General features: G+C 44.5%; 1 protein-coding gene across 2 annotated transcripts in view; it reads left to right on the top strand.

The window, feature by feature from the left end:
• The first annotated feature begins 1842 nt into the window (after positions 1 to 1842).
• SSH2 (slingshot protein phosphatase 2) overlaps positions 1843 to 12747 on the top strand; it is a 104074-nt gene continuing 93169 nt past the window's right edge. For both annotated transcript variants that reach the window (XR_014229980.1, XM_082328425.1), the window contains exon 1: positions 1843 to 1950. Coding sequence is in view for 1 of the 2 variants with exons in the window: in XM_082328425.1 (XP_082184551.1) it covers positions 1888 to 1950 (63 nt within the window). In the remaining variant the exon portion in view is untranslated. The remainder of the gene's footprint in view (positions 1951 to 12747) is intronic.

The following is a 12747-nucleotide window of genomic DNA, read 5'->3' as shown; positions in this document are numbered from 1 at the left end:
AATAAAAAGGTGACTAATATGGTCTGAAAAATATACTTTATGCAGTTTAGTTATATAGCTGGAATGAGTAGCGAATATTGATAGGAAAGAAGTTCTGTTGAAACTAAAGATAGAGCTTTTTTCAGTAGCCACACCTAACAGCCTTACTGGTCTAGCTATGTCATTTGAAAGTGTGAAAAAATCTGGTACGTGCAGCTCACAAGCACAGAGCAGTCCTTTTTCTCCCAAAACTTGCAGCTTGCTTTATCTATAATGGCAAAAGGATGTCTGTATTTGGAATGGTCTTTGCCAATCTATATCTACTACAATGATACACCAAACCCACATCTGTATTGCAGATTTGCCCACAGAAAAGATAAAGCATTTAATAAATAAAGGGGAGGGAGGGGCTGCTCAGAGGCTGCTCAGCAAAAGATATTGTTTTATTGGGAAGCTGTGGAATATTCAGAACTTGGGGGATGCTAATTTAAAAGGGATCTGGAAGGCATTTTCTTGACCTCTGTGCCATAAATCAGAGTGCACTGCTAGCACACTTTCCATAAATATTGTGTTTCAAAATAACAACATGATGGCTGTAAAAGGCAGGACAGTGACTCTTTGTTTACCTATGGTTTTTGCTTATGCTCCCCATGTGCTCGGATCCCACTGCGGGCTCTTTCCGACTCTTTCACGTTCAAGATCCTGCCTTGCTGTGCAGTTCACTCTCTAAGCTCAGCCTTAGTGCAGTTTAGAGAGCCTGTCCTTCATCCTTTTTTGTCCACTAGGAGGCAAAATGCCTCATTAGCGAGCCTGTCTTCCTCACCGCAGTGAAGCCCAGCTACCAGAGCAGCCCCGCTAACTGTTTTGGCTGCAGGGCACTGGGGAATAACCTGAAGAGCTACCAAGGGGCTTCTCTGGTGCTTAGGTTTCCAGGGGCAAAGGAGTCTTGTACAGTCCTGTCAGTGTGAGGAGCAGAGGAAAGCAATATGGACCAAGTGCTCAAAAGGAATCAATGGGTTGATACGGACTCTTGACAAAGAAGAGTTTGCTTTGTTTAATATTTAGACTGCCTTCTGTTTATCATATGTGGTGTTGTCATTAGATGCCCCAGACATTTCTCGACCCCAGTTACCTCCTTGCCAACATTCCCATGAATTCAGTAGCACCAGGCTGAAACTGCAAAGCAAATGAAGCTTAACAGCGTTTGGCCCTTTGTCTCAGAACCCAAACTGTCAAGCAGTATCGCATTCTGGGGATGTCTGAACACTTTAAATGTCATATATACTTATTAGACTAGGGTTTTGGTGTTTGGGCTTGTGCATTGATGTATACATAGGCGTTATATGGTGGTTTCGTTACAGAAAGAGTTACTGTTGCTCTCTAATCCAAGGAAAAGCTACAGTGTGTGAGCACTAAGGCCACCTTTCACCAACTCCGGTGCCAAACACAGCTCCCAGCAGGATGGCATTCCCAAAAACCATCACTTTGACATACCGGAGTGCCCTGCCAGGCGGCACGTCCTGGGTGGCCGCAGCCAAGCTGGCACACCTTGCTAAGACTCACCTCTCGGGCTGAGAGGCCGGAGAGGGAACGACGAGGCCCCCTCACACGCCAAGGCCCGCGGGCGCCGGGCGGGAGCCCGCCGGCGAGGCAGGGGTTAACCGCCGCGGCGGCCCGGGGGCGGCGCCGCGCTGACAGGTAGCGCATGCGCCCTGGCGCCTCATTGTGCCCGGCCGGCCCAGCCCCGCCGCGCCTCAGTCGGCGAGAGGCCGTTGGCGCGCGTGGAGCTGCTGCCCCCTGCGGCCGGCGCCGCGACACCTCCGCTCCCCTCCCCGCCCTCCCGCCGCCGGCGCTCGCCATGGAGTAAGGCCCCCCGCCGGCCGGACGGGGGGGTCCCGCCGCGCCTCGATGGCTCTGGTCACGGTGCAGCGCTCGCCTACCCCCAGCGCCACCTCCAGCCCCTGCGCCTCGGTGAGTCCGCCCGCCGGCCGCCCGCCCGGCGCTGAGGGGAGCGCGGCGGTTGGTGGCCGTTAGGGTCCGGCGCGCGGCGGTGCGCATGCGTGCGCCAGACCGCTCTCACCAACCCCCCCCGCCGCTTCCCGCCGGTCGCCGGGCCCTGACAGCTCCGTGTGGGCAGCGCCGCCCGCCCGCCTCAGCGCCCCCGGCCCGCCCGCCGCTGCCCTCGGTCCCTGGAAAAACGGGGTCAGACACCCCTGCGGGGCCCTCGCGTCGCGCTTGCGTCGCTGTGGCCTGGTGACAAGCGAGGGGAGAGGCGGGGGCGCCGGCTGCCCCCCAGCAGGCCCGGGCTGGGGCCTGGGGGGAGCCGGTGGGGCTCGGCGCTCCCAGCCCTCAGGCTGCGGAAGGGCTCTCGGGCACCGCAGCCCGGGTTGGTTCCCGCAGGGTCCTGGTCAGAGCCCGCCCCGAGCCTCAGCCCCTGTGGAAAGGTGCTGCTGCCCCATCTGCAGCGCGGAACTGGCTAAATAAAGCAGCCTGGTTTAATTTTGTTTTCATTGTATGTGGTGGGAGAGAGGCGGGAAATGTGCGTGGAAGCAAACTGACATTGTTCGGGCTATGGCTGTTTCAAGATGATTTAATCTGACAGTACCCTCTGGGTATCTCCAGTACGTGGCCCTTCCCTTGCGAAGAGCTAAGATTTCTCTTTTTTTCCTTTTTTTGAATGTTGCGTATAATCTTCAAGAGACTGTCAAGCCCAGGACAGATACAGAAAGGGCAGTTTTCAAACCTCTGGGTGAGATGTGCAGAATGAGCAGATGTTCTCATCGCTGCCCTCAGTCAGGAAGTGAGGCAGGCAGCTATAAAGACTTCTTGGTTTCCCTGCTCTTTAAACTTGGGACAGGCTGTTATTTTAGTACTTCTGTATTGTAAAATCTTGCATGTTAACCCCCTAAACTGCTACCTACTGATTATGTGGCTTGTTTCTAATATAACTAAGGATGAGAATGAAAATAGTGAGCTTGCTTTTGCTTTCTGTATGCTTAGTTGTCAGTTAGCTTTTTTCCTTAAAAAACCTCATGCGTTATGGTGTTATGTCTGGTTTGCAAATGTTTGGGGGGGAGAGGAGCTGAAATCCCAGTTGCTTCCCTCATGGGGGGGGGGGCGGTGGTGGTGAAAAAGCCAACTACTCTGAAAATATTTCTTGTCGTGTTAGGTAACCTCTTCTGAAACTAGATCAGCTACTTGACAGGTCCTGCCTGCCCCGACAGCATTTTAGCTGTCAGAACACTTCCCCCCCCCCCCCCCCCCCCCCTTCACTCTCATGTCTCTCCTAAGGTATGTTTATTTAGCAACACAGATTAATTTCACTTGTATTTCTCTGCTATAAATATTAATGTGCTGTATTACTTCAGAGGTTGCTTCTCCCTTTTGACTTCTTTACCCTTTCCACTGTTCCTTTTCTCGTACATTTCTTGCGTTTAAGACATCTTGGGAGAATAGGTAGGTCTCTCTTGGCATCCTCCTTCTTTCTCCCACTTGGATGCATAACCCCTTCCTTTTTTAAATATTTGATACCTATGAACAATTAGTTGTAAGGCCTTCCCATCTGGAACAGCCAGGCTGTTGCCCAACTAATTAAATTAAATTGAAACTGTACTGATTTTTGAACACTACTTAGTTTTTAAACATATAAACAACTCCCTGCAGAGCCTGATAAATCCAGAGAATGCAGCTTTTGGTATATTTATCTATATTCTCTTCAGTCTCATAGTGCGGTGGTGTATTCTATACCAGTGGTCTTTGTAAATCCTTGGTGCCCTATGCAAAGATAAGTGTGTGACTGTTTTCCTGACCTGGTTTTTGGTTCTCACAATTACTTCTACTTTCTCAGACTTTTCTTGCAGTCTAAAGTGGAAATTATATTAATCATATTCTGCCTTTAACTGCTATTGTTTGAGTACTTCTGCATTTCCTGTTTTAACTTCCTGACCACACTTCAGGGTTGTGACTGCCCTTTTAGCCTCTCGTTAGATAGCTGGGGTTGGTTGTTTCTCCATCCGCCTGTCAGAATTTTGTTGAGCTTGTGCGTGTTCCTCCTCTGTCACAAAGTTGTTGTTTCTTAATCAAAACTTTTGGTATCATTACAGGTGATGATCCTTCCTAGGCTGCTAAGGGCTTGTGAACAGGGCAGTCACCTTTTTAGTCCTTAGGAAGGCTTTGGTCCTGCGAGCCTGCCACGCTTGCCATTCTTATGGATCCTTGTTGACTTCAGCGGGGGAACTTGATTCTTTCAGTTTTAAGTGAAATTGGTTGAAACAATCTGTTTGGTTGAAACAAAGTGATGACTTTTGTCATCAAAGTGACTTTTGCTACTTCCTTCTATATGGACTGATAACTCTAGCTCCAAGTTACCTCTTTAAAAGAAAGCTCATCTTGCTAAATGATTTTTACGAGTAGTATAAGGGTCCATCTTCCTGCGTGAAACCCTGCTGTTTCTGAACAAAGGTTATCTGGTAACTGCTGGAACTTTGCTGTTCCAACCTGTGGGCAAGGAAGAAGCATGTTGGTGTGCAAGCATATGGCTTTGTCTAATTCTGTTTCCAGGTCACTAAGAATGTTGAGGACAGAAATGGATTCTTTTTTAAATTGCTCGATGTCTCTTTGCTTTAGAGATAAACTTCTTGGACAAGGAGAAAGGGTGAAATTGATGTCCTCAAACTGAATTTTTGCATTAAGTATGCCCTATAAACAGTTATAATTGGCTCTTAGGGATTCAGGGGAATAGCTGATCTGAATCACTCTGAAATTGGATGGCTTTTATTTATAGGTTTTTATCTTGTTCTCATTGCCATAAAGCATCTCATGAGCATTCATTTCAGGGTAGTTCATGCAAAGTGTTGATTATACATTTACAGCCCTCTGGTCGCTTGATGACTTATAAAATTCCCTTAATTGTCTGTCCAGACTTCTGCTATCTGTTTGTTTTGGCCTTTGGTTATGCAGCCACTTTTGAGAAATAGGACTGCAATCTTCACTTCTATATGGCAGAACAGTTGTCTTCTGATGTGCCATGTTAGCAGAAAATGGTAGAAGGCAGGACTGTACTACAGTAAAATGTAAGTGTACCATGAGCCGGAGAGGGGCTGCTTGGTGCTGATCAAGGCCTTTGTTTATCTTGTAAGACAAAATAAGATTTCTCTTTTTTTTTTTTTTTTTTCCCTCTCCTGTGTGTGTTTGGGGGGAGCTGAGGGGGGCGGGTGTTCTCCCTCCCACCCCTCAAAGAAGGTTGGTTGGGAGGAGGAGGAGGACTTGAGTCAAAGTGAAGGAAGGGCCCTTGAAGTATGCCTCTGCATTATAGCAGGTGGGCACAGTAGGCCCATCATGAACAAAGGCAGTGAAATAAAACCACCATGTTCACAAGCGCTGCTCGGGCATGCAGGCAGAGCTCTGCTAGGGCAATTTGAAAAATCTAGCCTGTTGCTTTTTCTCTCTGCACCCCAGATTCTTTGACCCTGCTTCCAAATATCTGTACCATATTTCCTGTCTTGCAGGACAGTGTCTTGTCAAGTGGTAGGGCTTTCCCATCCTTCCCTTCTAACACCTTCATTTCAGTGGAAAAAAATGAAAGCACATTTTCTTTGGGTTCTTTCTTGACAACTGTAAGATAGTGAACAGAAAGAAATCTGAATTAATTTAACTTGCTATATCCTTTGCTTTTGGGGTTTCAATTAAAAAAAAAAGAAGTTGCCCAGTGTTGTTAACCAAAATATAACACTTTAAAAGGGAGTAAGTTATTTTTTCTTGGGCTGTTAGTGTGCATGCGTTGTTGTTCAAGGCAGTTGTTAATGCTGTCCTTGTTTACATATCATTTTTAAGTTACTTTTGCTACTTGGATCTCTAAGCAATGAACTGTCTGGGTGAATCTACTGTTGGTATTAAGCTGCGGATGTCTTACTCTGTCTGACAAACACGGAATATCTCTATTGCTCACTCTGTAGCAAAGTGTGGGCACAGCAGCCCCATTGTCAGGTCTAGGGACAAGCTGCAAAAAAGGATTCTAGCAGAGGAGAGCTAGTAGAAGATGCCTGCCTCAAAATCCTTTGTAAGCCTTGTTATCTAAGGCACTGGAAGTTGTTGGGTAACTTCAGTCACCAGGCCAGCGTCAAATCTGTGTCATCATGATGACGGGAGCCGTGAAAAACTGCTCTAATACTCTTTGTAACTTTCCAAAAGACTTCTGATAATTATCTGTATTGGGAAATAACCTGTTGAAACTTGCCCTTTTAAATTATTTTTATGCACGGTTCTAGAGAACAAAATCTGTAATTTCTTTTAAGTGCTGGTTTTCCTTTGCCTATTACATCTCTTTCCTGAGAAGTGAAGAAGCTGGGCAGGCAATCTGGCCCTGACTGCTCTCGCAGTTCACTTGTCTTCCCTACCCTCAGGGAGACAATATGCTTTTATTGGAAGGGAGCGACTGACCCAGAAAGAGAGGATATGCTGCATATATTGTTCTAAAATGCACAGTTTAAAAAAAAAAAAAGTTTAAAGCAAATTAAAACCTAAGGCATTTGACTTCCCCTCCTTAATCCCAGGAGAACAGCTTGAGCAGGAAGCTGAGTCCTGCAAATGTGTTTGGGAGTCTCTGTCATGTTTTGCTTGAGAGCTCCTTGCTGGTGGAACATACAGGAAATATTTTCCCACTTATTTATGGGGAAGCTAAATATAACATTTCTCTACCCCTGGTCCTGCAATTGCTATTAAACAATGTGGTAATTGTCAGTTTACTTGATCATTGATAGGTCCAGTCTGTCTCACGTAGAACTACTTTTTCTTCCCCCCGCTTTTTTTTTTTAAATTAGTTAAGATCTTGATAGCTGCTGCTTGTGTAGGGATGTGGAGAGTTGATTTTCGGAGGGGTCTACAATGTAGCTAGGAGAACAGAAGCTTCTTATGAAATATTCGGTAGACTTATAAATGACTAATATCTAAAGATGCTATCATCTCTTATTTGTTGGTTTTCCTCAACTGATGTTCTTCAGGTATAGGCGTAGCTCATTCTGAAAACTGAAGTTTTCGGAGGCAGTGGACCAGAAGAATGTGCCGATTCCTGCTTTAGGCAAACTTCTCATAGTGCCTTACAGATACCTCAATGTCCTGCCTTGCTAGCTGTCACCATTTGGCAGATAAAACTATATTAGTGAGGTGATTTGTAACTTCCTCCCTATCTTCCAAACTTCTACGTCTGTTGAAAGCTCTGCAAGGAAAGTGGGAGGCATCTACTTCATGTTGGGTGTGATGCTATATTGTTAAAAGATGAAGGTTTCTATCCAGCTGCACAAGACCAGGCACTTGGGTTGCAGAGAACTTTTGTAGGTGTAAATGCATTCATATGTGGTGAGACTCAACTCCTTAAGCAGCTTGATGGTTCAGCTGAAGCTACTTGGTGACAAAAGGTCAGTCCTTCTCTTGAAGATTTGTTATTTACACACATAGCAGGCTCTTCTAGAGATCTGCATGAAATGCAGGGTCCTTTTTTAGGTTGGGAACAGTATTTGGAGCTGAAAAGGAGGAGGATGACGGTTGAATTGGGACCTAACTGAGGATCCTATAGGAACATTCTTAAAACTTGCAGAGTACAAGAAAGAGTCTTTATCTTTTTTCTTTTCTTTTTTTTTAAGGGATCTAACTATCCTTTTGTAGGATACCTCAATGATAGCTTGATATTTTTTTTATTTCTCCCTGAAACAGCCAACCCTTTATGTGCATTTCCCAGATGTGTTTCCAGTTTTTTTCCGAGCATTCATACCTTACAGCCACACTGATGATGATTAGGTTTGGTTTTTGTAGTGGGGTGGTTTAGTTTTTGCTGCCCCCTTTTTTTTTTTTTTTAATCTGATTTGTGAGAAGAGGAGCATAAATTTGGACCTGGCTACGACTCAACTGTGACTATTGGGTCTAATATGCTGCCCTATTTGTTGTTGTGTTTATTGAGCTAAAGGAGGTACTGAATATAAAATACCTGTTTCATATTGTGCTTTATGTTAGATCACTCAGTCTAAGGTTTCTTTGCGAAGTTGGCAGCTACTTCTCCCATATCCTTCCCCTTCTGTTTTGTTTACTCAGCTCAGTTGCATCTTTCAAAATATGAAGTTACATTGAAACAAACTGAGTGAAACATACACTGAAGTTGTCACCTCTTGCGTTCCAGGGGTACATAAATTCTTGTGTTTTGAAAAGGAGCTTGTAATTTGAAAATGCAAATAGACTGTGATGCTGTAATGAGTCATTATCTGACCAATATTGATTCTTGCTGTTTAAGCAATGAAAGAAGGTTGAAAAGGGCAGGGTACTGTAATATCTACAGTTATTCCGAGGGTCAATGACACATTTACTTAAGTGGAGAATGCTATTTTGAGTGGAGACTGCCATTCAGAAAGCAGTCTGCTGGAAGTATTTTAGTGTAAAAGAGGGCTGCTTTCATGCAGGGGTGATGCCCGAGGATTTCCAGTTACTGGGAAAAAAGTCCTGGAAGATCTATAGCTGTGACTATTCTGTCCTGGGAAATGAAAAAAAAAAAGAAAATAGCCTTTGGGCAGCTTAGCTCAGTGTAGCTGCTCCCTGATCAAGCCTGCAGCTCAAGGTTTCATTCTTCAGTCACAACAAACCACATCCTCCCAGTACCACAGTGCAACTTCACTCTGCTGAAGCCAGAAGGCTGTTTTGCAGACTGGCTCTCAGGGACATCTGTACGCTGGGAGCTCTTGCTGTCCTTGCAAGAATGTAATGGATGGGAAGCTTAAAAAAAATGCCCTTGTACTTTTAGAGTTTGACTGATTTGGAGCTTTTACTGTCTTCATATCTGACTCTTGCTGATGCCGTTAGCAAGAAGTATGTACTAAGCTGATGGTCTTCTGTGACTTATACTTCCTTTGTATAAATTGGCCTTGCAACATGAAAGCACTAGGCTTGTCATCTGCCTGCTCCAAGTCTTTTGAGTTGTTTAGTTCAGCCTGTGAATTTAAGAGTCATCTCTGCTCTGTTCCATTGATTTGCCTGAGCATCCTTTTAATTTGTTTATTAGGTAGTGACAGTGAAGCTCATATCTTTTGAATAAAGGTTGGGGGGGATCTCAGAAGCAAGAGAAAGAAACAGGTGATATCTATTGGAAGTAGTCAGTGATTTAAACAAGGCAGGCAGGGTTTGCTACCCTTTGGCTGGAAGCTGTTCCTCCAGAGTGCTCTATTTAAAGGGATAAAAAATTATGAAGGCTAAAACCCATTTTTGCATTTCTGAGTTGGGCTGTATAAATTGATTACGTCCCTGTCAACCATCTGCAAAATGTCTTATTGCAGTAGTATAATATTGCAGTGTGTGTGTTCGTGTGCTTTAGTTAGCATTTGGGCAAGCTTCTGTCCATGCAGTTTCGAATGTGTCAATAGCTTTTTGCCCAAATAGATTTGCGCTGAATATGCACCTTATCAGTGTTGCTCGTTACAGGCTGATCTCCTCTCAGAAGGCTTAAAACGTTGCTATAGGATGAGTCACACAGTTAAACAGCTTGTTGCTTCCATGGTGAGTCGCACCCTTACTGTGTATGCCAGCAATCACGAAACTCCTGGCAAATACCCTGCAACGTGAACTTCTTATGGCCTTGGTAAATGAAATGCCTGTGGCACTTGCTGAAATGCATTGTGGCTGCTCGCCGCTTTTGGGTATACTAGTCCTCCTTCTACCGAGGAACTCCTCGACTGCTCAATAATAAAGTTACTGCATCAGTGTAGGCTGCTTCAAGGTGAAATTAGGGAGGAACTTAAGGCCACAGTATAAACTTCTCGTATTGAAGTAATCAAAGACATTAGAATATTTAATCTGACCTACTTTGAAAGAACTGTTTTATCACAGGTCACGCTGGGCTAAACTCATACCAGAGCTCAGGAGGTGGCTTGGATGCTTGAGCTTTCCACTGCTCTGCAAGTAGAGCAGCGCAGGAGATCTCTGGGAACTGAATTCCAGAGATGTCGTCTCAGGAGCTGTGCGGGTCTGGGACTCGTGATGCCAGGCTCCTTGTTGCACAGCTTGCCCCCTGCCCGCAACCCTGTGGGGTGAGCCACAAACAAGTCTGAGGTGAGATAAAGCAGGATCTGAAAGGCAGAAGACCATAACCTGACTCCTGTGTACTGTGAGTCCATTGAGTCATGTATTTTCTCTATTCAGTGGGCTTTAACACCCTTGCTGTAGCAGCTGGTATGTGATACTCTCTCCTTAGGAGACAATCTGCAGGCTGCTTCTGTTAGTTTGCCTGTAACTGGCTTTGCTGTTGTATGAGTGGGGATGCCCCAAAGGGAATTTGGAGCAGGTTCCAAATCCAAGAGTTTGTTCTCCCTCTTGGAACAGCTGAGAAGTGATAGGAAGTGGTTGAGGAAGAACGACACTATAAAGATTGTGTTGAGGGATACTGCATTCATTCAGAAGGAGGTCTCAAGGCCTCCTTAGCAAAAAGGCAAAAGCTGCTGTGCTAAGCACCTTTGTCTTCAACTTTTAACTGGATTAAATATCTGAGAAATGGATTCTTAATGTGGAAAGCTGGTCCTGCCACAGCGGACTGCGGTTGTCCTATTACTCTTGCTGGCTCCTACCATGTCTCTTCTGTTTTGATGTACAGAATTATCACATTTAAAATTGCAGCAAGAACTTTTAAGACTTGTTCAACGAGCTTGGTTTAGCTTCAACAGGTAACATCTGAGAAATGTGTATATTAGGATTCTTAAGAAAAAAACAAACCAAAACACTTCAAGCTTTTCATCTCTATACCTTTTAGTGTGATGATGAGAGGGAGGGATAGGGCATATGCCTTGCATGTGTAAAATGCTTTGCTTTCCAAAGGAGAGCTTTGTTAGTACTTAGAGGTAGTCTGAGTCTTCCGCATGATGCGGGACCAACCCTTTGGCTTAATCCATCTGCAGCTGGAATTTCCCACGAATCTCTGAAGCTGCTGAAGGCTCTTAAGCGTCCCAAGTGCCACGTTTCAGGCATTTAAAACCAAAAGCCCCTAACCTTCACTTGCATGTGGAAAACCTGTGGGCTTCTGTCCCTCTGTCTGAAAAAAAATTTGCAAGGTCTTGCTCAGCCAGGAAGGGGCCAGTCCTTAGCAAACTGTAATTAAAAAACCAGAACTTCTGTATGTGAATGTCGATGCGTAGGAGCAGAGGGTCAGCAGTTGTCTGAGAGACGACCCGCTTCTTGTACAGTAGCAGGTATCCTTCTGAGTCCGCTCTTTCTTTGCGGTAGTCCTGAGTTCTGGAGCATCTTCTGTAGGAAACAGGGTGTCACACTGAAAATTTAGCTCATAAGTAGCTGTGGGGCGAGCAGGAAAGTGACTCAGCTCGCTGACCTACAGACAGGAGCTAAACCTAGTTGCAGGAGGAAATGCTAGGTGACAAGATAAAGGTGTTTCTGGAATAAGGATTGATTCTTTTTTCGTTATTCTTTGTTTTTGTTGTTGCCTTTTTGTTTTTGTTTCCCTTTCCACAGTCCTCCTCAATAGTTTAAAATAGTTTAAGGACAAACAGCTCTGGGCATGTTCTTCAGATGATGCTGTAACCACTGTATTTAAATACAGTGCTTCAAAATGAAACAGTTAACTAGCTGCCATATTATATCGTCTTCCTGGGTGAAGTATAAACCTTGAAATGACAGCCGCCTTCTTTGCCTTTTGAACTTGCAGAATGGTTGACAAAGACTTAATTCACTTTCTGAACAAGTGTTTTTCTTATGTAACATCTAGTGAGTTTTGTTACGGGGAGTTTCCTCTATTTTTGTTTTCAGCTGAGTTGTGCTTATGTGGGGTAGCAAGCTTGTGACTTCAAAAAGTGAAGTGAAACAGGACAACTTAGTCTTTTTTGTTCTTTTTGGCATTTCTTCCTCTGTGGTATTTTGGTTGCGCAGCAGTTAATAGAACATGGAAGCCTAAATTTTAACGTTTAAATGAATCTCCAGACAGCTGCTACTCCTGTAGTGTGGGTCAAATCTAATATTGCATAAACTTGTCAGTACAGTTGCACATGGAAATAAAATATTAATACATTATCTCTTGCTTTTTGTGTCAGCCTGCCACTGCGTCCCTCAGCACTTTGCTGCGTGGTGGCTGGGGGTGACTGCCTCAGTGATGCTCTGGGAGTGAATTGTCCTTCTGTGCAGCTTCTGCTCTGCTCCTGAATCTTAAATAAAAGAGATTATCAGGGCAAAACAATATGAACATAGCATATTTTCAGATGTCTTCCCAAAAGTTGGGTGTAGTTATATAAACTTTAAGGCAAGGGAGACGTTATCAGTTAACGTTTATAGTATGACTGGAATAAAGTTTGCATAGTCTTAGTGGGTGAAATGAATATTTTTCACATACACTTTACAGATCCCTGATCTCAACTTGTGCTTCATGCTGTGAAGATAACTGTGCCATAGGCTTCTGCAACCCACACTTCTGGTCTTTGAAGTGGAATATTTCTCTTTTACACATACACCAGAAACTGCTCTTGTCTGGAGGAAGCTCTATTTAACTTAGATCTGTTCATGTTGACTGTAGATGGCTGAGACAGTTATTTTGGGGCAGTTTCTATATGGTTCTCTTGTGAGTGAGGATGTTCAAACTTGGCTTTCCCTTGAGGAAAAGGGAAAAGTTTTACATGCTTTTAGTATTTGGGGAGAAGATGGCGTGAGCCAAAATAAATTTTTAAGCATGAATAGTTGTTCACATCTTGATTCTAAACTTGAGATGTGCCTCATTTAAAAAAGATTTTTAAAAAACCCAAA

Source organism: Platalea leucorodia (assembly GCF_965183815.1).
Source record: "Platalea leucorodia genome assembly, chromosome: 16".
In the NCBI taxonomy this organism is placed as follows: domain Eukaryota; kingdom Metazoa; phylum Chordata; class Aves; order Pelecaniformes; family Threskiornithidae; genus Platalea; species Platalea leucorodia.
Note: the sequence above shows the minus strand (reverse complement) of the source record. Positions and strands in the feature narration are given on the sequence as shown.